The sequence below is a fragment of the Kogia breviceps genome, chromosome 3 (genome assembly GCF_026419965.1).
Source record: "Kogia breviceps isolate mKogBre1 chromosome 3, mKogBre1 haplotype 1, whole genome shotgun sequence".
In the NCBI taxonomy this organism is placed as follows: Eukaryota; Metazoa; Chordata; class Mammalia; order Artiodactyla; family Physeteridae; genus Kogia; species Kogia breviceps.
This window is the reverse complement of record NC_081312.1, coordinates 155,573,621-155,600,707: the sequence shown is the minus strand read 5'-3', so window position 1 is coordinate 155,600,707 and position 27,087 is coordinate 155,573,621. Positions and strand designations below refer to the sequence as shown.

General features: G+C 39.9%; 1 protein-coding gene across 9 annotated transcripts in view; it reads right to left on the bottom strand.

Moving 5' to 3' along the window:
* Window positions 1-27,087, bottom strand: part of MTHFS (methenyltetrahydrofolate synthetase) — a 344,713-nt gene that overhangs the window by 222,395 nt on the left and 95,231 nt on the right. For all 9 annotated transcript variants that reach the window (XR_010839852.1, XR_010839853.1, XR_010839850.1 and 6 more), the window contains exon 3: window positions 14,176-14,226. Coding sequence is in view for 3 of the 9 variants with exons in the window: in XM_067030071.1 (XP_066886172.1) it covers window positions 14,176-14,226 (51 nt within the window). In the remaining 6 variants the exon portion in view is untranslated. The remainder of the gene's footprint in view (window positions 1-14,175; window positions 14,227-27,087) is intronic.

The following is a 27,087-nucleotide window of genomic DNA, read 5'->3' as shown; positions in this document are numbered from 1 at the left end:
GAGCAGCATTACTGATATTTGGGGCTGGATAATTCTTTGTTGTGGGAGACTGTCTTGTCCATTGTAAGCTGTTTAGCAGCATCCCTAACCTCTACCCACTATCACTGCCTGTGATACCCTCCCCATGTTATGGTAGCCAAAAATGTCTGCAGAATTGTCAAATGTCCCCTAAGGACACCACCGACTAGACAATCAAGGTCTGTAGCAGAGCCCTACCTCTTTTAAAAGTAAATGTGAAGAAGATGTGGTACGTATATACAATGGAATATTACTCAGCCATAAAAAAGAACGAAACTGTGCCATTTGCAGAGACGTGGATGGACCTAGAGACTGTCATACAGAGTGCAGTAAGTCAGAAAGAGAAAAACAAATACCATTTAATATTGCTTATATAGTGAACCTAGAAAAATGGTACAGATGAACTTATTTGTAAAGCAGACAGATATAGAGAACAAACGTATGGTTACCAAGGAGGGAAGGAGCAGGTGGGATGAACTGGGAGATTGGGACTGACATATATACACTACTATATATAAAATAGATAACTAATGAGAACTGACTGTATAGCACAGGGAACTCTACTCAGTGCTCTGTGGTGACCTAAATGGGAAGGAAATCCAAAAGAGAGGGGATATATGTAAACATATAGCTGATTCACTGTGCTGTACAGCAGAAACTAACACAACATTGTAAAGCAACTATACTCCAATAAAAATTAATTTTAAAAAATAAAGAAATAAAAATAAAAGAGGGGGAAAAAAACAAAGTTAGTGTGAGATCAAGGGCCTGACTTATGGGAAGAACTTGGCAAACATTTGCTCTGTGCCTTAAAATGGGCTGCCAGTCTGGGCACTAGAAATGACACATAACAACCTACACAAATGGCACAAGGAGATTGCTGAACTGGTTTCAGAGCTACTCTGTTTTACTCCATTGTGATTGAACTGTTCAGAGAAAAGTACAGCTCTGCTAAGGAGTGTCTGACAGAAGACAGATGTTAAATAAATGAAGATAGCAAGTAACTGACCAACATAAAGCAGTCATAGATTTTTTTAAAGGAAAGGGATTTAAAACAATTAATAGCTTATGAAGGTTGGTGATTAGCTGATGGTGATGTATATCCCTATCTGATTCCCAAACATTTTTGAGACTATGAATGTGGTTCTTTTGAGATTTGTCCTGGATGGACAGAAACCATGGCAAGTTTTTGTCCAGAAGAACGTCAGGTAGCATGCTCTCTTTTTCTCTCTGTTTCTGGTGGGGCAAGAAAGACAAATGAGGAGTGAAGGTACCACAATCATGCAGTTTAAGGCCTTTCCCAGAAGAGACAGAATGGGGCAAAGGGAATTAACATTTATTTAGAGTCTGTTCTGTACTAAGAACTTCACCTGCATGGTAACCTCATTTTAGGGTCATCTTGTCCTTTGAGATTTGGATAAAATTGACTCAAAGTCTCTCTTTCAGACCCTGAGGGGAATCCAATCTCTCTCTTAAGATTTCTGTGAATTCCCTAATTATTAGAGAAATGGAAATCAAAACTACAATGAGGTATCACCTCACACTGGTCAGAATGGCTATTATTAAAAAGTCTACAAATAACAAATGCTGGAGAGAATGTGGAGAAAAGGGAACCCTCCTACACTGTTGGTAGGAATATAAGTCGGTATAGCCACTATGGAAAACAGTACGGAGGTTCCTCAGAAAACTAAAAATAGAATTATCATATGATCCAGCAATCCTACTCCTGGGAATATACCCAGACAAAACTATTGTATAATTCAAACAGATACACACCCCTATGTTCATAGTAGCACGGTTTACAATAGCCAAAACATGGAAACAACCTAAATGTCCATCAACAGATGAATGGACAAAGAAGATGTGGTGTATATACAATGGAATGTTACTCAGCCATAAAAGAGAACAAAATAATGCCATTTGCAGCAATATGGATGCAATTAGAGATCATCATACTAAGTGAAGTAAGTCAGAAAGAGAAAGACAAATACCGTGTGATATCACTTATATGTGGAATCTAAAATATGGCACAAATGAACCTATCTACAAAACAGAAACAGACAGACATAGAGAACAGACTTGTGGTTGCCAAGGGGGTGGGGATGGAGGAGGGAAAGGTTGAGAGTTTGGGGTTAGCAGATTCAAATTATTATATACAGAATGGATAAACAACAAGGTCCTACTGTATAGCACAGGGAACTATATTCAGTATCCTGTGATAAACCATAATGGAAAAGAATAAAAAAAAAGAATGTATGTGTATAACTGAGTCACTTTGCTGTACAGCACAGATTGGCACAGCACAGGAAATCAACTATACTTCAATTTTTAAAAATAAAATAAAATAAAAAGATTTCTGTGAATTCCTGCAGCCTTACATTCTCGTTGGCCACCTTTACTCAAATGCCCTGCTCCTCTGGCTTTCTCTGTATCACTCACATCTCACTCTATTTGTTTTTTCCTTCAAATGCTGAATAGTCTCTTCCCTTGACTTTCTCAAAATATCAGCTTCTTTCTTTCTTTCTTACTTCCTTTCTTTCCTTCTAAATTTGTCTGTCTTTTAGTCTTTCAAATTGACCATTTATTATGCACCAGGTAACTCTGATAGGTCCTGGGGATTAAAAAGATGAGTAAAATCAGACATTGAACTCATAAATAGAGAAGAGAGACAAAAATCAAATAAAGGATACAACTTAATAGACAATCATAAGAACAACAAAGGAACAATCCATAAGGCTTGAGAGCATTTCATAACCCAGAGAGTCAGGGAAGACTTCCCTGGGTGAATGACATCCCTAAATTCTGAGGGATGAATAGGAAGAGGCAGAAGAGAATCCAGGCAGAGGAAAGAGCATATCCTAAAATGCTACAGCAGGAAGGAGCCAAGGAAACAAAAGAATGCCAAGTAGATGGGATGCAGAAAGGTAGGATAAGTGTAAGGAGAGATGGGGAAGAGATGTAGGAGGACCAGGACATGCAGGCCAGGATAAAACTCTACGTGATCTTTAACCGGAGAGTAGAGAAAAGACACTAAAGAGTTTTCAGTGTTGGTGGAAAGGAGAGCCTGGCGATGGGATGACAAAGTGTTGAAAGGCATGGTTAGATGTGAATTTCTCTTAGTGAGATACAGCTTACCTATAGAAAAAAATGCATATGGACCAATGAAATGTAAATGTAAACACCAGTATAATCAATATCCAAATGAGATATAGAGCAATTCATCTCCCCAGAGACCACTGCTTAACCTCATCAACCTCCTTACCCTTTCCCCACAATTACCACTGTTCTGAAATCCTTCACCATAGACTAGTTTTGCCTGCTCTTATAATTCATATAAATGGAATATACTCTTTTGTATGTGGCTGCTGTGTAAACAGCAGATTGTAGAGAGACAATGGTGGATGTGAAGAGACCCAGAGAGAGATAAAGACCATTCAATCCACCGTGGATATGGTGGAGACAGAGAAGAAGTGGATAGATTGAGGAAGGAGCTATTTTGGAGGTAAAATCAATGGTGAAGGATTGGCTACAGAGGTTGAGAGAAGGAGGTATCATGGATGGCATTAAAGTGTTGAGAGAAGGAGGTATCAATGTGAAGGAGGTATTAATGTGAAGGTTTCGAGTCTTGGAAAGCCCAATAGCGCCAACAACTTAAATTGCACATGACAATGGTGGTTCCTCAAAATACTAAACATAGAATTACCATGTGATCCAGCAATTCCACTTCTGGGTATATACCCAAAAGTACTGAAAGCAAGGACTTGAACAGATATTTGTGCACCCATGATAGCAACATGATTCACAATAGCTAAAAGGTAGAAACAACCCAAATGTCCATCAGTGGATGAATGAATAAACAAAATGTGGTACATACATACAATGGAATATTAATTATTCTACCTTTAAAAGGAATGAGATTCTGATACATGCTACAACATGGATGACTCTTTATGAGAGTACGCTAAGTGAACTAAGCCAGACACAAAAGGGCAAATATGTATGATTCCACTATTATGTAGGTACCTATAATAGTCAAATTCATAGTGATATAAAATGGAATGGCATTATCAGGGATTTGAGAGGAGGAGGGAATGGGGAGTTAGTGTTAATGGATACAGAGTTTTAGTTTGGGAGGATGAAGAGTTCTGGAGATGGATGGTGGTGATCATCGCATAACATCATGAATGTACTTAATACCACTGAACTGCTTACTTAAAAATGGTGAAGATGGTAAATTTTATGTTATGTATAATTTACCACTATAAAAACATAGGAGGAGAGCATAATATGACCCTCATTTTCTGTGTTAATTAAAAGATTAAACGTTTAAATTGGACATAGATAGCTTTCTTAAAACTTCTCCAGGGCTTCCCTAGTGGTGCAGTGGTTGAGAGTCTGCCTGGCGATGCAGGGGACACGGGTTCATGCCCCTGCACGGGTCCGGGAAGATCCCACATGCTGCGGAACAGCTGGGCCCGTGAGCCATGGCTGCTGAGCCTGCGCGTCCGGAGCCTGTGCTCCACAACGTGAGAGGCCACAACAGTGAGAGGCCCGGGTACCGCAAAACAAAACAAAACAAAACAAAACAAAAACACCTCTCCAGCCCTCCTTGACTATTAAATGGTAGGTGGGTAGGGACCTGGTACTTTTCCACAGGTCCCTACCCACCCACCCAGAATCATACTCCCAGCCATTCTCTCTGTCCCTGCCATCTCTTCCCTGCTCCACACCAGTTTTCTGTCAATTTGCTTATTAAAGTTGCTTTTTCTAAAAAAATATTTTACAGCAGCTTCTTATTAGTTATCTATTTTATACATATCAGTGTATATATGTCAATCCCAATCTCCCAATTCATCCCACCACCACCACTGCCCCCCCCCTGCTTTCCCCCATTGGTGTCCATACAGTTGTTTGCTACATCTGTGTCTCTATTTCTGCCTTGCAAACTGGTTCATCTGCACCATTTATCCAGATTCCACATGTATGCATTAATATACAATATTTGTTTTTCTCTTTCTGACTTAGTTCACTCTGTATGATATTCTCTAGGTCCACCCACGACTCTGCAAATGACCCAATTTCGTACCTTTTTACAGCTGAGTAATATTCCATTGTATAGATATACCACAACTTCTTTATCCATTTTTCTGTCAATGGGCATTTAAGTTGCTTCCATGACCTGGCTATTGTAAGTAGTGCTGCAATGAACATTGGGGCACATGTGTCTTTTTGAATTATGGTGGTTTTCTCTGGGCATATGCTCAGCAGTGGGATTGCTAGGTCATATGGTACTTCTATTTTTAGTTTTTTAAGGAATGTCCATACTGTTCTCCATAGTGCCTATATCAATTTACATTCCCACCAACAGTGTAAGAGGGTTCCCTTTTCTCCACACCCTCTCCAGCATTTGCTGTTTGTAGATTTTCTGATGATGCCCATTCTAACCAGTGTGATGTGATACCTCATTGAAGTTTTGATTTGCATTTCTCTAATAATTAGTGATGCTGAGCAGCTTTTCATGTGCTTCTTGGCCATCTGTATGTCTTCTTTGGAGAAATGCCTATTTAGGTCTTCTGCCCATTTTTTGATTCAGTTGTTTGTTTTTATAATATTGAGCTGTATGAGCTGTTTATATATTTTGGAGATTAATCCTTTGTCCATTGATTTGTTAGCAAATATTTTCTCCCATTCTGAGGGGTGTCTTTTCATCTTGTTTGTAGTTTCCTTTGCTTTGCAAAAGCTTTTAAGTTTCATTAGGTCCCATTTGTTTATTTTTGTTTTTATTTCCTTTACTCTAGGAGGTGGATCAAAAAAGATCTTGCTGTGATTTATGTCAGAGAGTGTTCTTCCTATGTTTTCCTCTAAGCATTTTATAGTGTCTGGCCTTACATTTAGGTCTTTAATCCATTTTGAGTTTATTTTTGTGTATGGTGTTAGGAAGTGTTCTATTCATTCTTTTACATGTAGCTGTCCAGTTTTCCCTGCACCACTAATTGAAGAGGCTGTCTTTTCTCCATTGTATACTCTTGCCTCCCTTATTAAAGATAAGGTGACCATATGTACATGGGTTTACCTCTGGGCTTTCTATCCTGTTCCACTGACCTATATTTCTGTTTTTGTTCCAGTACCATACTGTCTTGATTACTGTAGCTTTAGTCTGAGTCAGGGAGCCTGATTCCTCCAGCTCCATTTTTCTTTCTCAAGATTGCTTTGGCTATTTGGAGTCTGTTGTGTTTCCATAAAAATTGTGGCATTTTTTTGTTCTAGTTCTGGGAAAAATGCCATTGATGGTTTGATAGGGATTGCATTGAATCAGTAGATTGCTTTGGGCAGTACAGTCATTATCACAATGTTGATTCTGCCAATCCAAGAACATAGTATATCCCTACATCTGTTTATATCACCTTTAATTTCTTTCATCAGTGTCTTACAGTTTTCTGCAAGTCTTTTGTCTCCTTAGGTAGGTTTATTCCTAGGTATTTTATTCTTTTTGTTGCAATGGTAAATGGGGGTGTTTCCTTAATTTCTCTTTCAGATTTTTCATCATTAGTATATAGGAATGCAAGAGATTTCTGTGCATTAATTTTGTATCCTGCTACTTTACCAAATTTATTGATTAGCTCTAGTAGTTTTTTGGTAGCGTCTTTAGGATTCTCTATGTATAGTATCATGTAATCTGCAAAGAGTGACAGTTTTACTTCTTCTTTTCCATCTTGTGTTCCTTTTATCTCTTTTTCTTCTCTGACTGCCATGGCTAGGACTTCCAAAACTATGTTGAATAATAGTGGCAAGAGTGGACATCCTTGTATTGTTCCTGATGTTAGAGGAAATGCTTTCAGTTTTTCACCATTGAAAGTGATGTTTGCTGTGGGTTTGTTGTATATGGACTTTATTATGTTGATGTAGGTTCCCTCTATGTGCACTTTCTGGAGAGTTTTTATCATAATAGGTGTTGAATTTTGTCAAAAGCTTTTTCTGCATCTGTTGAGATGATCATATGTTTTTTATTCTTCAGTTTATTAATATGGTGTTTCACATTGATGGATTTGTGTATATTGAAGAATCCTTGCATCCCAGGGATAAACCCCACTTGATCATGGTATATGATCCTTTTAATGTGTTGGATTTTGTTTGCTAGTATTTTGCTCAAGATTTTTGCATCTATATTCATCAATGATACTGGTCTGTAATTTTCTTTTTTTATAGTATCTCTGTTTGGTTTTGGTATCAGGGTTATGGTGGCCATGTAGAATGAGTTTGGGAGTGTTCTTTCCTCTGCAATTTTTGTAAGAGTTTGAGAAGGATGGGTGTTAGCTCTTATCTAAATGTTTGATAGAATTCACCTGTGAAGCTATCTGGTCCGGGACTTTTGTTTGTTGGAAGATTTTTAATCACAGTTTCAATTTCATTACTTGTGATTGGTTTCTTCATATTTTCTATTTCTTCCTTGTTCAGTCTTGGAAGGTTATACCTTTCTAAGAATTTGTTCATCTCTCCCAGGTTGTCCATTTTATTGGCATAGAGTTGCTTGTAGTAGTCTCTTAGGATGCTTTGTAGTTCTGCGGTGTCCATTGTAACTTCTTTTTGATTTCTAATTTTATTGATTTGAGTCCTCTCCCTCTTTTTCTTGATGAGTCTGGCTAAGGGTTAATCAATTTTATTCATTTTCTCAAAGAACCAGCTTTTAGTTTTATTGATCTTTGCTGTTGTTTTCTTTGTTTCTGTTTCATTTATTTCTGCTCTGATCTTTATGATTTCTTTCCTTCTACTAACTTTGGGTTTTGTTCGTTCTTCTTTCTCTGGTTCGTTTAGGTATAAGATGAGATTGTTGATTAGAGATATTTCTTGTTTCTTGAGGTAGGCTTGTATTGCTATAAACATCTCTCTTACAACTGCTTTTGCTGCATCCCACAGGTTCTGGATCATCATGTTTTCATTGTCATTTGTCTCAAGGTTTTTTTTTTTTATTTCCTACTTGATTTCTTCAGTGATTTCTTGGTTATTTAGTAGCATATTGTTTAGCCTCCATGTGTTTGTGTTTTTTACGTTTCTTCCCTGTAATTTATTTCTAATCTCATAGCGTACAGGTTGGAAAAGATGCTTGATATGATTTCAATTTTCTTAAATTTACTGAGGCTTGATCTGTGACCCAAGATGTGGTCTATCCTGGAGAATGTTCTGTGTGCACTTGAGAAGAAAGTATAATCTGCTGTTTTTGGATGGAATGTCCTATAAATAAATATCAATTAAATCTATCTGGTCTATTGTGTCATTTAAAGCTTGTGCTTCCTTATTAATTTTCTGTCTGGATAATCTGTCCATTGGTGTAGTAAGATGTTAAAATCCCCCACTATTATTGTGTCACTGTCAATTTCCTCTTTTATAGTTGTTAGCGTTTGCCTTATGTATTGAGGCACTCCTATGTTGGGTGCGTAAATATTTACAATTGTTATATCTTCTTCTTGGACTGATCCCTTGATCATTTTGTAGTGTCCTTCCTTATCTCTTGTAACAGTCTTTATTTTAAAGTCTATTTTATCTGATATGAGTATTGGTACTCCAGCTTTCTTGTGATTTCCATTTGCATGGAATATCTTTTTCCATCCCCTCACTTTCAGTCTGTATGTGTCCCTAGGTCTGAAGTGGGTTTCTTGTAGACAGCATATATATGGGTCTTGTTTTTGTATCCATTCAGCCAGTCTATGTCTTTTGGTTGGAGCATTTAATTCATTTACATTTAAAGGAATTATTGATATGTATGTTCCTATTTCCATTTTCTCAATTGTTTGGGTTTTTTTTTACTTCTCTGTGTTTCCCACTTAGAGAAGTTCCTTTAGCATTTGTTGTAGAGCTGGTTTGGTGGTGCTGAATTCTCTTAGCTTTTGCTTGTCTGTAAATCTTTTGATTTCTCCGTGGAATCTGAACGAGATCATTGCCAGGTGGAGTAATCTTGGTTGTAGGTTCTTCCCTTTCATCACTTTAAATATCTCATGCCACTCCTTTCTGGCTTGTGGAATTTCTGCTGGGAAATCAGCTGTTAACTTTATAGGAGTTCCCTTGTATATTATTTGTCATTTTCCCCTTGTTGCTTTTAATAATTTTTCTTTGTCTTTAATTTTTGTCAATTTGATTACTATGTGTCTCAGTGTGTTTCTCCTTGGGTTTATCCTGTGTGGGACTCTCTGTGTTTGCTGGACTTGTGTGGTTATTTCCCTTCCTATATTAGGGAAGTTTTTGACTATAATCTCTTCAATATTTTCTCAGGTCCTTTCTGTCTCTCTCCTCCTTCTGGGACCCCTGTAATGTGAATGTTGTTGTGTTTAATGCTGTCCCATGTCCCAGAGGTCTCTTAGGCTGTCTTCATTTCTTTTCGTTCTTTTTTCTGTTCCACAGCAGTGAATTCCACCATTCTGTCTTCCAGGTCACTTATTTGTTCTTCTGCCTCAGTTATTCTGCTATTGATTCCTTCTAGTGTATTTTTCATTTCAGTTATGGTATTGTTCATCTCTGTTTGTTTGTTCTTTAATTCTTCTAGATGTTTGTTCTTTAATTCTTCTAGGTCTTTGTTAAACATTTCTTGCATCTTCTCGATCTTTGCCTCCATTCTTTTTCTAAGGTCCTGGATTATCTTCACTATCATTACTCTGAATTCTTTTTCTGAAAGGTTGCCTATGTCCACTTCATTTAGCTGTTTTTCTGGGGTTTTATCTTGTTCCTTCATCTGGTACATAATCTTCAGCCTTTTCATCTTGTCTATCTTTCTGTGAATGTGCTTTTCATTCCACAGGCTGCAGGATTGTAGTTCTTCTTGCTTCTGCTCTCTGCCTTCTGTGGATGAGGCTATCTAAGAGGCTTGTGCAAGCTTCCTGATGGGAAGGACTGGTGGTGGGTAGAGCTGGGTGTTACTCTGGTGGTCAGCGCTCAGTAAAACTTTAATCCACTTGTCTGCTGATGGGTAGGGCTGGGTTCTCTCTCGGTTGGTTGTTTGGCCTGAGACGACCCAGCACTGGAGCCTACAGGCTCTTTGGTGGGGCTAAAGGCAGACCCTGGGAGGGCTCACGTCAAGGATTACTTCCCAGAACTTCTGCTGCCAGTGTCCTTGTCCCCACCGTGAGCCACAGCCACCCCCTGCCTCTGCAGGAGACCCTCCAGCACAAGCAGTTACGTCTGGTTCAGCCTCCTATGGGGTCACTGCTCCTTCTCCCTGGGTCCTGAGGCACATACTATTTTGTGTGTGCCCTCCCAGAGTGGAGTCTCTGTTTCCCCCAGTCCTGTTGAAGTCCTGCAATCAAATCCCACTAGGCTTCAAAGTCTGATTCTCTGGGAATTCCTCCTCCCGTTGCCAGAACCCCCAGTTGGGAAGCCTGATGTGAGGCTCAGAACCTTCATTCCAGTGGGAATTCTGTGGTATAATTGTTCTCCAGTTTGTGAGTCACCCACCCAGCAGTTATGGGATTTGATTTTTTTGTGATTGCGCCCCTCCTAAGGTTTATTGTGGCTTCTCCTTTGTCTTTGGATGTGGGGTATCATTTTGGTGAGTTCCAGTGTCTTCCTGTTGATGATTGTTCAGCAGTTAGTTGTGATTCTGGTGCTCTCACAAGAGGGAGTGAGCACATGTCCTTCTACTCTGCCATCTTGAACCAATCTCCCCTATTAAAGTTTCTTTAATCTGTTGCCCTGATTTCTAGTTCCACCTTACATTCTATGAGTTTTCCCAGTGACCTTCCAAAAAGTCCTACATCTTTGCTTAAGCTACTTTGTTTTGCTGCTTAGGTTTTGGTACTTGGAAGCCAAAGAGAAAGTGACTTTATGTGTTTATAGTAAATGTAACACAAAACAACATGACAACTGAAACCAAACCTTTCACTAATATGAATAAATGTAAATAACCTAAACTCACTTAAAAATCTATATGTATATATAGATTTTAGTTTAGCTAACAAAGCCAATAAAACTCTATGCTTTTTTAAGGGACACATACACAAAACCAATTCAGAAAAGTTAAAATAAAGGGTAAAAAAATTTTAAGGTAAAGATAAAATGAAAGCAGGTGTTATGATCTTTGTGTCAAATAATCTATAATTCAAGATTAAAAGTATTGGGACTTCCCTTGTGGCACAGTGGTTAAGAATCGGCTCAACAATGCAGGGGACATGGCTTCGAGCTCTGGTCCAGGAAGATCCCACATGCCGTGGAGCAGCTATGCCCGTGTGCCACAACTGCTGAGACTGTGCTCTAGAGCCCATGATTCACAACTACCGAAGCCCGCGTACCTAGACCCCATGCTCCACAACAAAGAGAAGCCACCGCAGTGAGAAGCCCGCACACCGCAACAGAGTAGCCCCCGCTCACTGCAACTAGAGATAGCCCAAGCACAGTAACAAAGAACCAGTGCAGTCAAAAATAAATAAATAAATAAATAAACAAACAAGTCAGTGGAATAAAAAAAATATATTAAAATCATTTAAAAAGACAAAGAAGGATACTTTATAATGCTGAAAGCCATAATGCATAATGAAGTTGTACATAAATTTCTGTGCACAAAATAATAGAGCAGAAGCTTTAATAAAGCACTAACTATAGAAGATGAAAGGAAAACTAGACAAATCCACACTAATAATAAGAGAATTTAAAACACCTTCCTCTGACCTAGACAGATTAAGGAGAAAATATCTAGCAAGGATAAAGAAAACCTTAATACATAATCAATAAAATATATCTTATAGCTATATATCAACCCTGTACCATGATAATACAGAATATTCCTTCTTTTCAATTACATTTAGATCATTTATGAAAATAGACCATATTTTAAGTCATAAAGAAAATCTAAATTAATTCCAAAGATAGAAATATTATTAAGAGCATTCTAACCAGAATAAATAGTGGTTGTGACATGGTATCTCATTGTGGTTTTGACTTGCATTTCCCTAATAATTAGTGAGTTGAGCATCTTTTCATGTGCTTATTGGCAATTTGTATATGTTATTTGGAGAAATGTCTATTCAGATCCTTTGCCATTTTTAACTGGGTTTTTGTCTTTTTGTTATTGAGTTGTAAGAGATCTGAATACCAGTCCCTCTTCAGATATAGGACCTGAAAATATTTTCTTCCATCTTATGGGCTGTCTTTTAACTTTCTTGATAGTATCCTCTGAAACACAAAAATTTTTAATTTTGATAAAGTCCAATATAGCTATTTTTCTTTTGTCACATTTGCTTTAGGTTTCATATCTAAGAAACCATTTCCTAATCCAACATCATGAAGATTTACTCCTGTGTTTTTTCCTAAGAGTTTTATAACTTTAGCTCTTATATTTATGTCTTTGATTCCTTTCAAGTTAATTATGTATATGCTTCAGGTAGCTGTCCAACTTCATTCTTTTGCATATGGATGTACAGTTGTTCCAGCACCATTTGTTGAAAAGACTACATATTCGTTCCCTTATTTGTATTAGCACTCTTGTCAAATATTAATTGACCATAAATGTCAGGGGCTTCTTTTTTCCTGTATCCTCAATTATATCCCATCGATTTATATGTTTATCCCTTTGTTAGTATCACACTGTTTTGATTACTGTACCTTTGTAGTAAGTTTTACAGTTGATAAGTGTGAATTCTCCAATGATTTTTTTGGAGAGGGTGTGCTATTTCAGGTTTTTTGCATTTTTGCATTTCTATGTGAATTTTAAAATCAGCTTGTCAATTCCTACAAAAATAGCAGCTGGAATTTTGATAAGGATTGTACATTTTACATCTTGTTTTGCTTCATTTAGTTTCAATGATGGGGTTTTTAATCTATGGACACTTTGATCAAAGTGTACTCCACTAAGCAGGAGACATTGTGCTGTTTGCTCTCATGATGCCAGCAGACATCCTAAAAGTCTATAAAATGCCCTAATAGACAATGAGCCAAGTCAGTCTGTCTTTCCCTGTGTCACCCTGTGAACCCACAGGCCACCACTACTAAGGAGGTCTGAAAGTGGAGACAACATATTCTCTCCTCACCCCCATTTCAAATATTCTTATAAACTAGAAACCCTGTCTGAATATTGCAATTAATGTTCTCAGGCCAGGAGTGGACATAAATCAGTACTTTCACTAAATCATACCAGTTTGAGTTTGCTACCCATCACACACACACACACACACACACACACAGACACACACACACATACACACTTTCCATTTGCCCTGCAAAGACTTACCACTTCTAGATAAGCTCAATTATGCATAGAAAAGTGCTTTTTCCTTTGTTTGACAATAGCTTTCAAGAGAGGCCTGGCAAAAGCTGAAAACTCAGCTGTGGGGCTTCTTTTGAAAGAAAAATTGGCTTCTGATTGTACATAAGTGATAATGAACAAGGAATACGTATTATGTTGGCCAGATTTCATATGCAAATTAGACTAGCTTCTCTTCTTAACTTCTCTTTCTCCAGCAAAAATATGGTAGGGGATGCCTTAGTCTGATTAAATGTAAATATTCATGTAGACCTCAGCCATCTTTTGGTGAGTTAGGAGCCAGTATGTTGAATTACATCGGATAGAAAATCATTCTCATGACTTCCCTGGTGGCACACTGGTTAAGAATCTGCCTGCCAATGCAGGGGACACAGGTTCGATCCCTGGTCTGAGAAGATCCCACATACCATGGAGCAATTAAGCCTGTGCACCACATCTACGGAGCCTGTGCCCTAGAGCCCGTGCTCCTCAACTACTGAGCCCATGTGCTGCAACTACTGAAGCCCATGCACCTAGAGCCCGTGATCCACAACAAGAGAAGCCACTGCAATGAGAATTCTGTGCACCACAACAAAGAGTAGCCCCTGCTGGCCACAACTAGAGAAAGCCCACGCACAGCAACAAAGACCCAATGCAGCCAAAAATATATATATATATAAAAGAAAATAGAACAAAAAAGTAAATCATTCTCACATCTATGTCCTAAATGTGGACTAACTTTGCATTAAATAAATTTATTTTTTCTTCTTAATGAACTTAAAATGGAGGCTGACACTATAAATAGGTATGCATAGCTGAAATCCAGGTTTGACAATATACTAAATGCATTCTTTGTAAATTCATCCTTCAGGGATCAGACCGATGTTTTGAATGTTCTGTACATAGTAATCAGGTAAAAATAGTAACATATTGCTGACCTGGCCGACTCATCTCTACAGGTTCACTTGTTTTGCTGGAAAGCAGAGAACCTAAAAGCAGGGGAAAAAAATTAGGTGAAATAAGGTGATATACACAGATGGTGCTTTGTAGGCTATTGTACGATAAAAATGTTATTTATTTCTATGATGGTGATTATTATTATCATCAGAGTAGAAATCAAGAGGCCTTGATTCTACTCTCTGGCTATGTTATATCTTTTTTAGTTTTCTGATACTTTGGGGATCCTTGGCCAGATGCAATAGAAACCAACCCTTTCTTTCATGGGTAGAGTAGGATTTCTATCCCACAAGAACGGGATGAATGGGGCTATCTTCTTTTCTGAGTTCAAGACTACAGGCCTCTAACTTTGGGATTCACCTTCAGAGCCTGATTCCATGCTCTTAGATTCTCCATCTCTTCAACCCCTCTCGCCTCCCACCCCCACTGCACTCCATCTACCACCTGCCAACACCATCTGAAAAGCTGAGCCTACACATGAACAATCTTAGCCTTGGAAATACAACCCATCAATGACAGATGTACAGGACCCACAAGGAGAAAGCTGAGGAGGCACAGTCCTTATTCAGCAAGATACAAATTCTGACTTAAGACCTGTGGTAATCCATCAACAGAGGAATGGAGATTCCTTAAAAAACTAAAGATAGAACTGCCATATGACGCAGCAATCCCACTCCTGGGCATATACCAAGACAAAATCATAATTCAAAAAGATACATGCACCCCAATGTTCATTGCAGCACTATTTACAATAGCCAGGACATGGAAGCAACCTAAATGTCCGTCAGCAGAGGAATGGATAAAGAAGATGTGATACATATATACAGTGGAATATTAGTCATAAAAAGGAATGAAATTGGGTCACTTGTAGAGACATGGATAGACCTAGAGACTGTCATACAGAGTGAAGTGAGAAAGAGAAAAACAAATAACATGTATGAAAGCATATATGTGGAATCTGAAAAAATTGGTATAGACAATCTTATTTACAAAGCAGAAATAGAGACACAGATGTAGAGAACAAACATGGAAACAAAGTCAGAAAGGGGGGTGGGATGAATTGGGAGATTGGGATTGACACATATACACCATTGATGCTATGTATAAAATAGATAACTAATGAGAACCTACTGTATAGCACAGGGAACTCTACTCAGTGCTCTGTGGTGACCTAAATGGGAAGGAAATCCAAAAAAGAGGGGATATATGTATACGTGTAGCTGATTCACTTTGCTGTAAAATATAAACTAAAACAATACTCCAAAAAAAAAAGACAGAAATTCTGACTTATGACCTGTGGCAGTCCATCAACAGAGGAGTGGATAAAGAAGACATGGAACAGAGGTGCAAGGCCTTCACATGCAGCATTATGTGAGCAAGTTAAACTGGACCAAGCACAAAGGAAAGAAAGGGGAGACCTTCGAGGGGGTGGAGGAGCAAGACGTGGAGATCACCTTACTCCCCACAAATACATCAAAAATACAATTACATGTGGAACAACTCCTACAGAACACCTACTAAATGCTGGCAGAAGACCTCAGACTTCCCAAATGGCAAGAAACTTCCCACTTAACTGGGTAGGGCAAAAGAAAAAAGGAAAAACAGCGACAAAAGAATAGGGACAGTACCTGCACCTCTGGGAGGGAGCTGTGAAGGAGGAAAAGTTTCCACACACTAGGGAGCCCCTTCATTGGCAGAGATGGGGGTGGGCAGGGGGGGAGCTTCGGAGCCACGGAGAAGAGCATAGCAACAGGGGTGCAGAGGGCAAAGCGGAGAGATTGCCGCACAGAGGATCAGTGCCGACCAGTACTCACTGGCTTGAGAGGCTTGTCTGCTCACCTGCTGGGGCAGGTGGGGGCTGAGAGCTGAGGCTCGGGCTTCAGAGGTAAAATCCCAGGGAGAGGACTGGCGTTGGCTGAGTGAACACAGCCAGAAGGGGGCTAGTGCGGCACAGCTAGCTGGGAGTCCTGGAAAAAGTCTGGACCTACCAGAGAGGCAAAAGACCATTGTTTCGGGGTGCACAAAGAGAAGGGAGTCCTTCCCTATCTGCCCACAGAAAACAGAGCACCACCTAAATGAGCTTCAGAGATGGGTGCAAGCCACGGCTATCAGTTTGGGCCCCAGAGACGGGAGTGAAATGCTAACGCTGCTGCTGCAGCCACCAAGAATCCTGTGTGCAAGCACAGGTCACTATCCACACTCCCCGCCAGGAGGCTGTGCAGCATGCCACTGCCACAGTCCTGTGATCCAGGGACAACTTCCCCAGGAGAACACACTGTACGCCTCAGGCTGTTGGAACGTCACGCAGGCTTGCCCCTCATTCCAATTATAACTACTGTACCCCTTCCTCCCGCCCCCAGCCTGGTTGAGCAAGAGCCCCCCAATCAGCTGCTGCTTTAACCCTGTGCTGTCTGGGTGGGAACAGATGCCTCTACATGCAGAGGTGGGGACAAAACCAAAGTTGAACCCCAGAAGCTGTGCGAACAAAGAAGAGAAAGGGAAATTTCACTGTGCAGCCTCAGGAGCAGCGGATTAAATCCCCACAATCAACTTGATGTAACCTGTATCTGTGGAATACCTGAATAGAAAATAAAACGTCCCAAAATTGAGAAGTCGACACATATTAATCAAACTATCAAAAATTAAATACAAAGAAAAAATATTAAGAGCAGCGAGGGAACAGCAACAAATAACATACAAGGGAAACCCCATAAGGTGAACAGCTGATCTTTCATCAGAACTCTGAAAGCCAGAAGGGAGTGGCAGGACATATTTAAAGTGATGAAAGGGAAAAACCTACAACAAAGAGTACTCTACACGGCAAGGATCTAATTCAGATTTGACAGAGAAATTAAAAGCTTTACAGACAAGCAAAAGCTAAGAGAATTCAGCACCACCAAACCAGCTTCACAACAAATGCTAAAGGAACTTCTCTAAGCAGGAAATACAAGAGAAGGAAAAAACTTACAGAAACAAACCCAAAGCAGAAACTAACACACCACTGTAAAACAGTTATACTCCAATAAAGATGTTTAAAAAAAAAAAAAACCAAAACAATTAAGAAAATGGTAATACGAACATACATATCGATAATTACCTTAAATGTAACTGGATTAAATGATCCAACCAAAAGACATAGACTGGCTGAATGGATACAAAAACAAGACCTGTATGTATGCTGTCTACAAGAAACCCACTTCAGACCTAGGGACACATACAGACTGAAAGTGAGGGGATGGAAAAAGATATTCCATGCAAATGGAAATCATAAGAAAGCTGGAGTAACAATACTAATATCAGACAAAATAGACTGTAAAATAAAGACTATTTCAAGAGACAAAGAAGGACACTACATAATAATGATCAGGGGATCAATCCAAGAAGAAGACATAAAAATTTCAAATATTTATGCCCCCAACATAGGAGCACCTCAATATATAAGGTAAATGCTAATAGCCATAAAAGGGGAAATCGACAGTAACACAATCATAGTAGGGGACTTTAACACCCCACTTTCACCAATGGACAGATCATCCAAAATGAAAATAAATAAGGAAACACAAGCTTTAAATGACACAATAGACCAGATAGATTTAATTGATATTTATAGGACATTCCATCCAAAAACAGCAGATTACACATTCTTCTCAAGTGCTCATGGAACATTCTCCAGGATAGATCATATTTGGGTCACAAATAAAGCCTCAGTAAATTTAAGAAAACTGACATTGTATCAGGTATCTTTTCCAACCACAATACTATGAGACTAGATATCAATTACAGGAAAAAAACTGTAAAAAGTACAAACACGTGGAGGCTAAACAATACGTTAGTAAATAACCAAGAGATCACTGAAGAAATCAAAGAGGAAATTTAAAAATACCTAGAAATAAATGACAATGAAAACACGATGACCCAAAACCTATGGGATGCAGCAAAAGCAGTTCTAAGAGGGAAGTCTATAGCAATACAATCCTACTTCAAGAAACAAAAAAAATCTCAAATAAACAACCTAACCTTACACTTAAATCAATTAGAGAAAGAAGAACACAAAAAAACCAAAGTTAGCAGAAAGAAAGAAATATGATGATCAGTTCAGAAATAAATGAAAGGGAAATGGAAACAATAGCAAAGATCAATAAAATGAAAAGCTGGTTCTTTGAAAAGATAAACAAAATTGAAAAACCGTTAGCCAGACTCATCAAGAAAAAAATGGAGAAGACTAAAATCAACAGAATTAGAAATGAAAAAGGAGAAGTAACAACTGACACTGCAGAAACACAAAGGATCATGAGAGATTACTACAAGTAACTATATACCTATAAAATGGACAACCTGGAAGAAATGGACAATTTCTTAGAAAAGCACAAGCTTCCAAGACTGAACCAGGAAGAAATGGAAAATGTAAATAGACCAATCACAAGCACTGAAATTGAAACTGTGATTAAAAGTCCTCCAAAAAACAAAATCCCAGGACCAGATGGCTTTACAGGTGAAATCTATCAAATATTTAGAGAAGAGCTAACACCTATCCTTCTCAAACTATTCGAAAATATAGCAGAGGGAGGAATACTCCCAAACGCATTCTATGAAGCCACCATCACCCTGACACCAAAACCAAAGATGTCACAAAACAAAAGAAAACTACAGACCAATATCACTGATGAAGATTGATGCAAAAATTCTCTACAAAATACTAATAAACAGAATCCAGCAGCACATTAAAAGGATCATACACTATGATCAAGTGGGGTTTATCCCAGGAATGCAGGGATTCTTCAATATACACAAATCAATCAATGTGATACACAATATTAACAAATTGAAGGATAAAAACCATGTGATCATCTCAAGAGCTGCAGAAAAAGCTTTTGACAAAATTCAACACCCATTTATAAAAATTCTCCAGAAGGTAGGCATAGAGGGAACTTACCTCAACATAGTAAAGGTCATATATGACAAACTCACAGCCAGCATCATTCTCAATGGTGAACAACTGAAACCATTTCCACTAAATTCAGGAAAAAGAGAAGGTTGCCCACTCTCACCACTATTATTCAACATAGTTTTGGAAGTTTTAGCCACAGCAATCAGAGAGGAAAAAAAAGTAAAAGGAATCCAAATTGGAAAAGAAGAAGTAAAACTGTCACTGTTTGAAGACGACATGATACTATACATAGAGAATCCTAAAAATGCTACCAGAAAACTACTAGAGCTAATCAATGAATTTGGTAAAGTAGCAGGATACAAAATTAATACACAGATATCTCTTGCATTCTTATAAACTAATGATGAAAAATCTGAAAGAGAAATTATGGAAACACTCCCATTTACCATTGCAACAAAAAGAATAAAATACCTAGGGAAACAAAAGACCTGTATGCAGAAAACTATAAGATGCTGATGAAAGAAATTAAAGATGATAGAAACATATGGAGAGATATACCACGTTCTTGGATTGGAAGAATCAACATTGTGAAAATGACTCTACTACCCAAAGCAATTTACAGATTCAATGCAAACCCTATCAAACCACCTATGGCATTTTTCATAGAACTAGAACAAGAAATTTCACAATTTGTATGGAAACACAAAAGACCCCGAATAGCCAAAGCAATCTTGAGAAAGAAAAATGGAGCTGGAGGAATCAGGCTCCCTGACTTCAGACCATACTACAAAGCTACAGTAATCAAGAAAGTATGGTACTGGCACAAAAACAGAAATATAGATCAATGGAATGGGATAGAAAGTGCAGAGATAAACCCACACACATATGGTCACCTTATCTTTGATAAAGGAGGCAAGAATATACAGTGGAGAAAAGACATCCTCTTCAATAAGTGGTGCTGGGAAAACTGGACAGCTACATGTAAAAGAATGAAATTAGAACACTCCCTAATACCATACACAAAAATAAACTCAAAATGGATTAAAGACCTAAATGTAAGGCCAGACACTATCAAACTCTTAGAGAAAAACATAGGCAGAACACTCTATGACATAAATCACAGCAAGATCCTTCTTGACCCACCTCCTAGAGTAAGGGAAATAAAAACAAAAATAAATAAATGGGACTTAATGAAACTTAAAAGCTTTTGCACAGCAAAGGAAACCATAAACAATACGAAAAGACAACCCTCAGAATGGGAGAAAATATTTGCAAATGAAGCAACTGACAAAGGATTAATCTCCAAAACATACAAGCAATGTATGCAGCTCAATATCAAAAAAACAAACAACCCAATCCAAATATGGCAGAAGACCTAAATAGACATTTCTCCAAAGAAGATATACAGATTGCCAACAAACACATGAAAGGATGTTCAACATTACTCATCAATAGAGGAATGAAAATCAAAACTACAATGAGGTATCCACTCACACCGGTCAGAATGGCCATCATCAAAAACAAGAAACAATAAATGCTGGAGAGGGTGTGGAGGAAAGGGAACCCTCCTGCACTGTTGGTGGGAATGTAAATTGATACAGCCACTATGAAGAACAGTATGGGGGTTCCTTAAAATACTAAAAGTAGAACTACCATATGACCCAGCAATCCCACTATTGGGCATTATATACCCTGAGAAAACCGTAATTCAAAAAGAGACATGTACCACAATGTTCATTGCTGCACTATTTACAAAAGCCAGGACATGGAAGCAACCTAAGTGTCCATCAACAGATGAATGGATAAAGAAGATGTGGCACATGTATACAATGGAATATTACTCAGCAATAAAAAGAAACAAAATTGAGTTATTTGTACTTAGGTGGATGGACCTAGAGTCTGTCATACAGAGTGAAGTAAGTCAGAAAGCGAAAGACAAATACTGTATGCCAACACATATATATGGAATCTAAAAAAAAAAAAAAAAAAGGTTCTGATGAACCTAGGGGCAGTACAGGAATAAACATGCAGACATAGAGAATGGACTTGAGGACACAGGGAAGGGGAAGGGGAAGCTGGGACAAAGAGAGAGAGTAGCACTGACATATATACAGTACCAACTGTAAAATAGATTGCTACTGGGAAGCAGCTGCATAGCACAGGGAGATCAGCTCAGTGCTTTGTGACCACCTAGAGGGGTGGGATAGGGAGGGTGGGAGGGAGACGCAAGAGGGAAGAGATATGGGAACATATGTATATGTATAACTGATTCACTTTGTTATAAAGCAGGAACTAACACCATTGTAAAGCAATTACACTCCAATAAGGAAGTTAAAAAAAGAAAAAAGAAGAAGATGTGGTACATATATATACAGTGGAATAATACTCAACCAATAAAAAATAATGCCATTTGCAGCAACATGGATGGACCTAGAGATGATCAGAATAAGTGAAGTAAGTCAGACAGAGAAAGACAAATAATCATATGATATTGCTTATATGTGGAATCTAAGAAACTAATACAAATGAACTTATTTACAAAACAGACACAGACTCACAGTCTTAGAAAACAAACTTATGGTTACCAAAGGGGAAATGTGTGGGGGAGGGTTACATTAGGAGTTTGGGATTAACATATACCCACTACTATATATAAAATAGATAATCAACAACTTATGTTCTGTAATAATCTAAATGGGAAAAGAATCTGAAAAAGAATGCATATATGTGTAACTGAATCACTTTGCTGTACACCCGAAACAAACACAACATTGTAAATCAGGTATAGTGCAATATAAAATTTAAAAATTTTTAAATTAAAAGGTAAAAATTATGCTCTCAATTAAAAAAAAAAACAACGACGTGGTAAGATGATGAGTGAATGGTGCTCAATGGCCTTGGTTTGGAATCAGGGAAGAATGTACCAATGGACCACCATGTCCAGTTCCCCAGGCCACTATACATGGCTTGACTCTGTGTGGTTGCTAAGAAATGGAGGAACAGGTAAGCTCTCTGTTTGGCCAACTGAGGCTGCCATTAGTGTAATCCACTAGACTCAGCAAGGCCACATAAAACCAAGGTGGAGGGAGGGTCCTGCACAAATCCCACCCATGCAGGAAAACAGGAGGACTCTAGTCCTGTCTCCTTGGTCCCTAGGACTCTACCACCGTGGCACGTTATAATGGAAATGTTCCAGGATCTGAAGTTAGACACCCTGAATTCAAATCCTAGCTCCCTCACTTAGCGGCCACATGACTTTGGTTGACTCTTTTAACTTTTGAAAGTCTTGGTCTCTACATCTGAATTAAATGCCAAAGTCAATTCTTCTATGAAAATGACCAGTGGACATCAACCCCTACTTAGCTTCCTCTGATTCTAGACCTTGAAAGAAGCCCTGGTGACTAGCTAGACTCTGGTCTCACCCTCCCAGGGGCACCGGCACTCTTGCTGGGTGTGGGACTGGACATCAGCCACCTGGATGAGAAGCACTGAGTACTTGGACTGGCCTCAGAGCCCTTGCCTGCATACACTTGACCAGTGCCACCTGTGCTTGAGGGTGAGGCTGCTGCTTCTGAGCATGAGCAGTGGGTTGTCACATGTTAGGAATGGGGACACAGCAGGGCACTGTGGAGGTTCCAGGCACACACAATACTGGGGAGGCCACAAAAGGCGGGCACTCCTGTCTCCCTGGGAGTTCAGCAGTTTCAATGGCTTACCCAGGATGCACTGGAGGGTAAACGGCAGATAGGTGTGCAGGAGATCCATGCCCGGAGTGAAACCAGTCTCCATAGAAGAGTAAGCCTCATCCTGGGTGGCTTTTTCTTGGCTACCTGCCATTCTAGGAAGAGTCATCTACACCCTTTCTCCAATTCTCCACCACACAGTTCTCAGCCCACACTGGTTCAGCATGAGCCTCCATCACTCCATGACCTTGCTCTCATCAAGATCACCCATGACCTCCACACTGGCAAATCCAAAGGGCACTTTTCCAGTCCTCACCACACTTGCCTTTCAGCAGCATCTTGCAGTGCTGGCAACTCCAATCTTTCTCCTTCTTTGCTTTCTCTCAAGTCTTCTTTTGTTTTTAATCCCTTTGTTTTCATCATTCCTTCAACAAATATTTTTTTGTACCTCCCACATGTCAGGTACTGGCCTAGGCACTGGGAATGTGGTGGTGAGCAAAAGCAGAAATGATTCTGATCCTTATGAAAGCTACACTCTAATGGGAAAGTCCTATGTTCATCTAATAACCACACAAATAAATGTTGAATTGCAACCCCACCAGTTGATTCATTGGAGAGGGGCACCATGCACGGAGGGAGGTCTATATCAGGGAACTTGACCTTGTCAGGGAAGTCAACAAAGTCTTCCCCAAGGAGGTGATGCTTGCTGAGATCTGAAGGATCAACGGGAGTTAACTAGATGAATGAGGTGAGGAAGAGCATCTCAGCGGAAGGAACAGCCCATGGGAAGGCCATTTAGAAAGAAACATGGTGGACAAGTCTGAAAGGTGTCTCAGGTCACAGTCCCTAGTGCCTGGGGCAGGGATTCTGGTCCATGTGATGTATTGAGGAAGTGCTCTCACAAGGAGATGAGGGAATCAGGATAAGGAACTAAGCAAGGATGTGGTCTTAGCCAATCCCACGGGGCACTCGAGTGTGAATTCCACCAGGGTTGGTTTCACTTGAGGCAAAGTGATGGTCTTTAGTACTTCTGTAGAAACTGGTCATCGGCTGTGGGTTACACGGGGGGGGGGGGGGGGGGGGGGACACAACCTGCCAGGTAAAGTAGCTCCCACTGACCAAAAGCAGTGCTCCAGAGATGGGGCAGCTCTGAGCCATTAGCAGCCCACCCTCACAGCAGCTGGAGCATGGACTCCCCAGCCCCGTAAAGGAGATTGGAGCAAAACACCAACAGCATCCACTACAGAAGCCACATGGCCAGAATCCTGAGCAAAAGGAAGCTGCTCTTCTCAATCCCCAGTGCTCAGCTAAGTCCTTTCCCCTCTCTCTTGCCCAAATTTCCTTTCCTGTAAAATTTTCAAGCTCCTCTCTGGCCCATTCATACATCATAGTAATTTGGGGGTTTTTTTTGTTTTCTTTTGTTTTTGGCCGTGCTGCACGGCATGTGGGATCTTAGTTCCCTGACCAAGGACCAAACCCACGCCCCCTGCATTGGAAGGGCAGAGTCTTAACCACTGGATCACCAGGGAAGTTCCACACCTTGGTTATTTTTCCATCTTTTGGCTCCCAGGCTAGAGTTCACTTCAGGACACAGCCTTGCCCACCCAGTTGTATGGCCCCATTGGCTGTTATCAGCATCACTTTCCAGCCCTCCAACAAAAGAACCACAGGAGTCAAATTCAGAGAACACCAGGAATGCCTGACAGTTCATGCTAGAGAATTCTGAATTTACCCTCTTATTTTAAGAGGTTAAAATAAGGCTGGTCACCCATTTATTTGAGAAGTTGGGAGCCCAGACGCGGGTACCCAGAGGTGTCAGAGCTGATGTGAAAGGAGAGCCTAGGAAGAGAGTGGGGCTGGGCCCAGGGCAAGCAGGAACAGGAAAGCTTAGCATGTTATAGAGTATGGCCCAGGCAGGGACAGCCCTGGAGGAGCAGATTCCCTTGGGGAGCTGTCGCGCTGTTCACTTTGGCTCCCTCCCTGCGCCAGACTTTGTAGGCCACTGCCAGGCAAGTGGAGGCTTTTCTTCTTCACTTCTGGCTTTTCACGGAAATTTCCATTGAGCTAACACTCATATTCTGTGTAATAGGCTAAACACTAAATATTCAAATTCAGAAGAAAATGGAACAGGCAACAGAAAGAAAGAAAAAGGAAAAAGAAATGTTCAGATTTTTAGCTTTTAAAAAACTCACTCCATATACACATAAATGGTGCAAATAAATGCTAACAGTCTGCTCATGGTAATCCACAGAGCTTTAACATCTCAACCCCACTCATGATTTGGTCTTTCATAAGCCAATTTCATATTACTGTATATACAGAACAAGAAAAATACGGCAATCCTTTATTGAACAACTGTGCTAAGCTTTGTGTACTTCATTTAAATAGTGCTAGGTTTTACATAAATCACCTTCTTTTAATCCTTTCAACAACCCTTAGAAAGGCATTATCTCCATTTTACAGATGAGAAAACTGAAACTCAGAGAGGTCAGCAAGCTGGTATTTGGCAGACTGAACATAAATGCAGATCTTTCTTTTGACCACAAAAAGACACCATTTACAACAAAAATACCAGATCTCATGTACCCAGATGAAGTTTGCTCCTTTCAAATAGGCCGTCGAGAGACCACAAAATATTCTTCCTTAGAAATAGCTTTGTGAGCCTAAAGCATAGTCTTCTGAATGTTCTCATTGCAGTCAAGGCTTTGTCCTTGAAGAATAGAGGTGATTTTCAACAGTCGTTTGAAGCAAAGGTTGGTTGGGCATGGCGGGGGGAGGGGAGAGTGTGGGCCATAGAGCGCCTGTCCTTGAGTCCAGCCACCCTCTCTCTGTGGAGGCGTGGCCTCGCCTCATCTCACTATATGTGCCTCTTCTGTCTCTTGACTTCAAGGTGAGAATGGGATCCAAACCTGGCCATTCTGGCCTGGCTACCTCATCCTCCCGTTCATTGTGTTTGGTCCAGGAGTAGGCACAGGGACAAGGCAAATCAGAGACCCTCTGTAAGCTTTAGTATATCAATTTTAAACAAAAGGGTCTCTCTTCCTTTTGGATTGTGTATTAGTTTCCTCTGGCTGCTGTAACAACTTCCAGCAGATGTGGTGGCTTTAAACAATATGAATTTCTTCTCTTACAGCTGCAGGTCAGAAGTCCAAAATCAGTTTCACTTAGCTAATATCAGGATGTCAGCAGAACCGGTTCTTCCTGGAGGCTCCAGGGAAGAAGCTGTTTCAAACCCCGCCTTTTCCAGCTTCTAGATGCTACAAGCATTCCTTGGCTTGTGGCTCTTCCTCCATCCTCAAAGCTCATCACTCCAACCTCTGCTTTGTCATCCCATCCTCTTCTCCTGCCTTTGATCTTCTTGCCTCCCTCTTCAAAGAACCTCTATGATCTCATTGGACCCACCTAAATAATTCAGGATCCTCTCCCCACCTCGGGATCTTTAACATAATCACATGTGCAGAGTTCCCCTTGTTACTGGACCAGACTTGGGTCCACTCACCTGCACACAGTAGAGCCAATCTACTGACACCAGGTTGTGATGAAGGAAAATACCGAGTTTACTGCAGGGCGTCAAGCAAAGAGAACCGGCAGTTCATGCTCAAAAGACCCCAATTCCCTGATGGCTTTCAGAGAAGGGTTTTTTTGGTTTTTTGTTTTTCTAATTTTTATTGGAGTATAGTTGCTTGGGAATGAAACTGTGCCATTTGCAGAGACGTGGATGGAACTAGAGACTGTCATACAGGGTGAAGTAAGTCCAAAAGAGAAAAACAAATATCATACGTTAACGCATGTATGTGGAATCTAGAAAAATGGTACAGATGAACCGGTTTGCAGGGCAAAAACAGGGAAGGGGTTTTAAAGGCAGTGTCAGCGAGCGGGTAGCAAGGTGCCTGATCAGCTTGTGCTCAGTTCTCAAATTGGTTGGCATCAAGGTGAAGTTTTGAGCATCATTAGCCTTCTAGTTTCAACTGGTTTGGGGTCTCCGTGCCTGCGATCAGCAGTTTTCCTGAGGTGGAGGTCTGCTTCCTGTAAAAACAGCTTAGGAATGTGTGTCAGGCCTGTATCTGTATCTTTCAGGGAAGCGGCACTTCCGTGATTCCTCTGTAGTGGATTTATAGTCTAAATTGTTACGAATTCCTGACCCAATAGCTATTCTTTGTTTCTATAGCTTCACATTTCCTAATCATTAACTCTTGAGCCAGCATTCTGAGACTCAGGGGAGGCCTAAGGGACTAAAGCCAAAGCCTCCTGCTACAAAAGACAGGGACACAGAGGCTTGTGTATTGTTTCACTTTTGCCATGTAAGGTAACACAGTCACAGG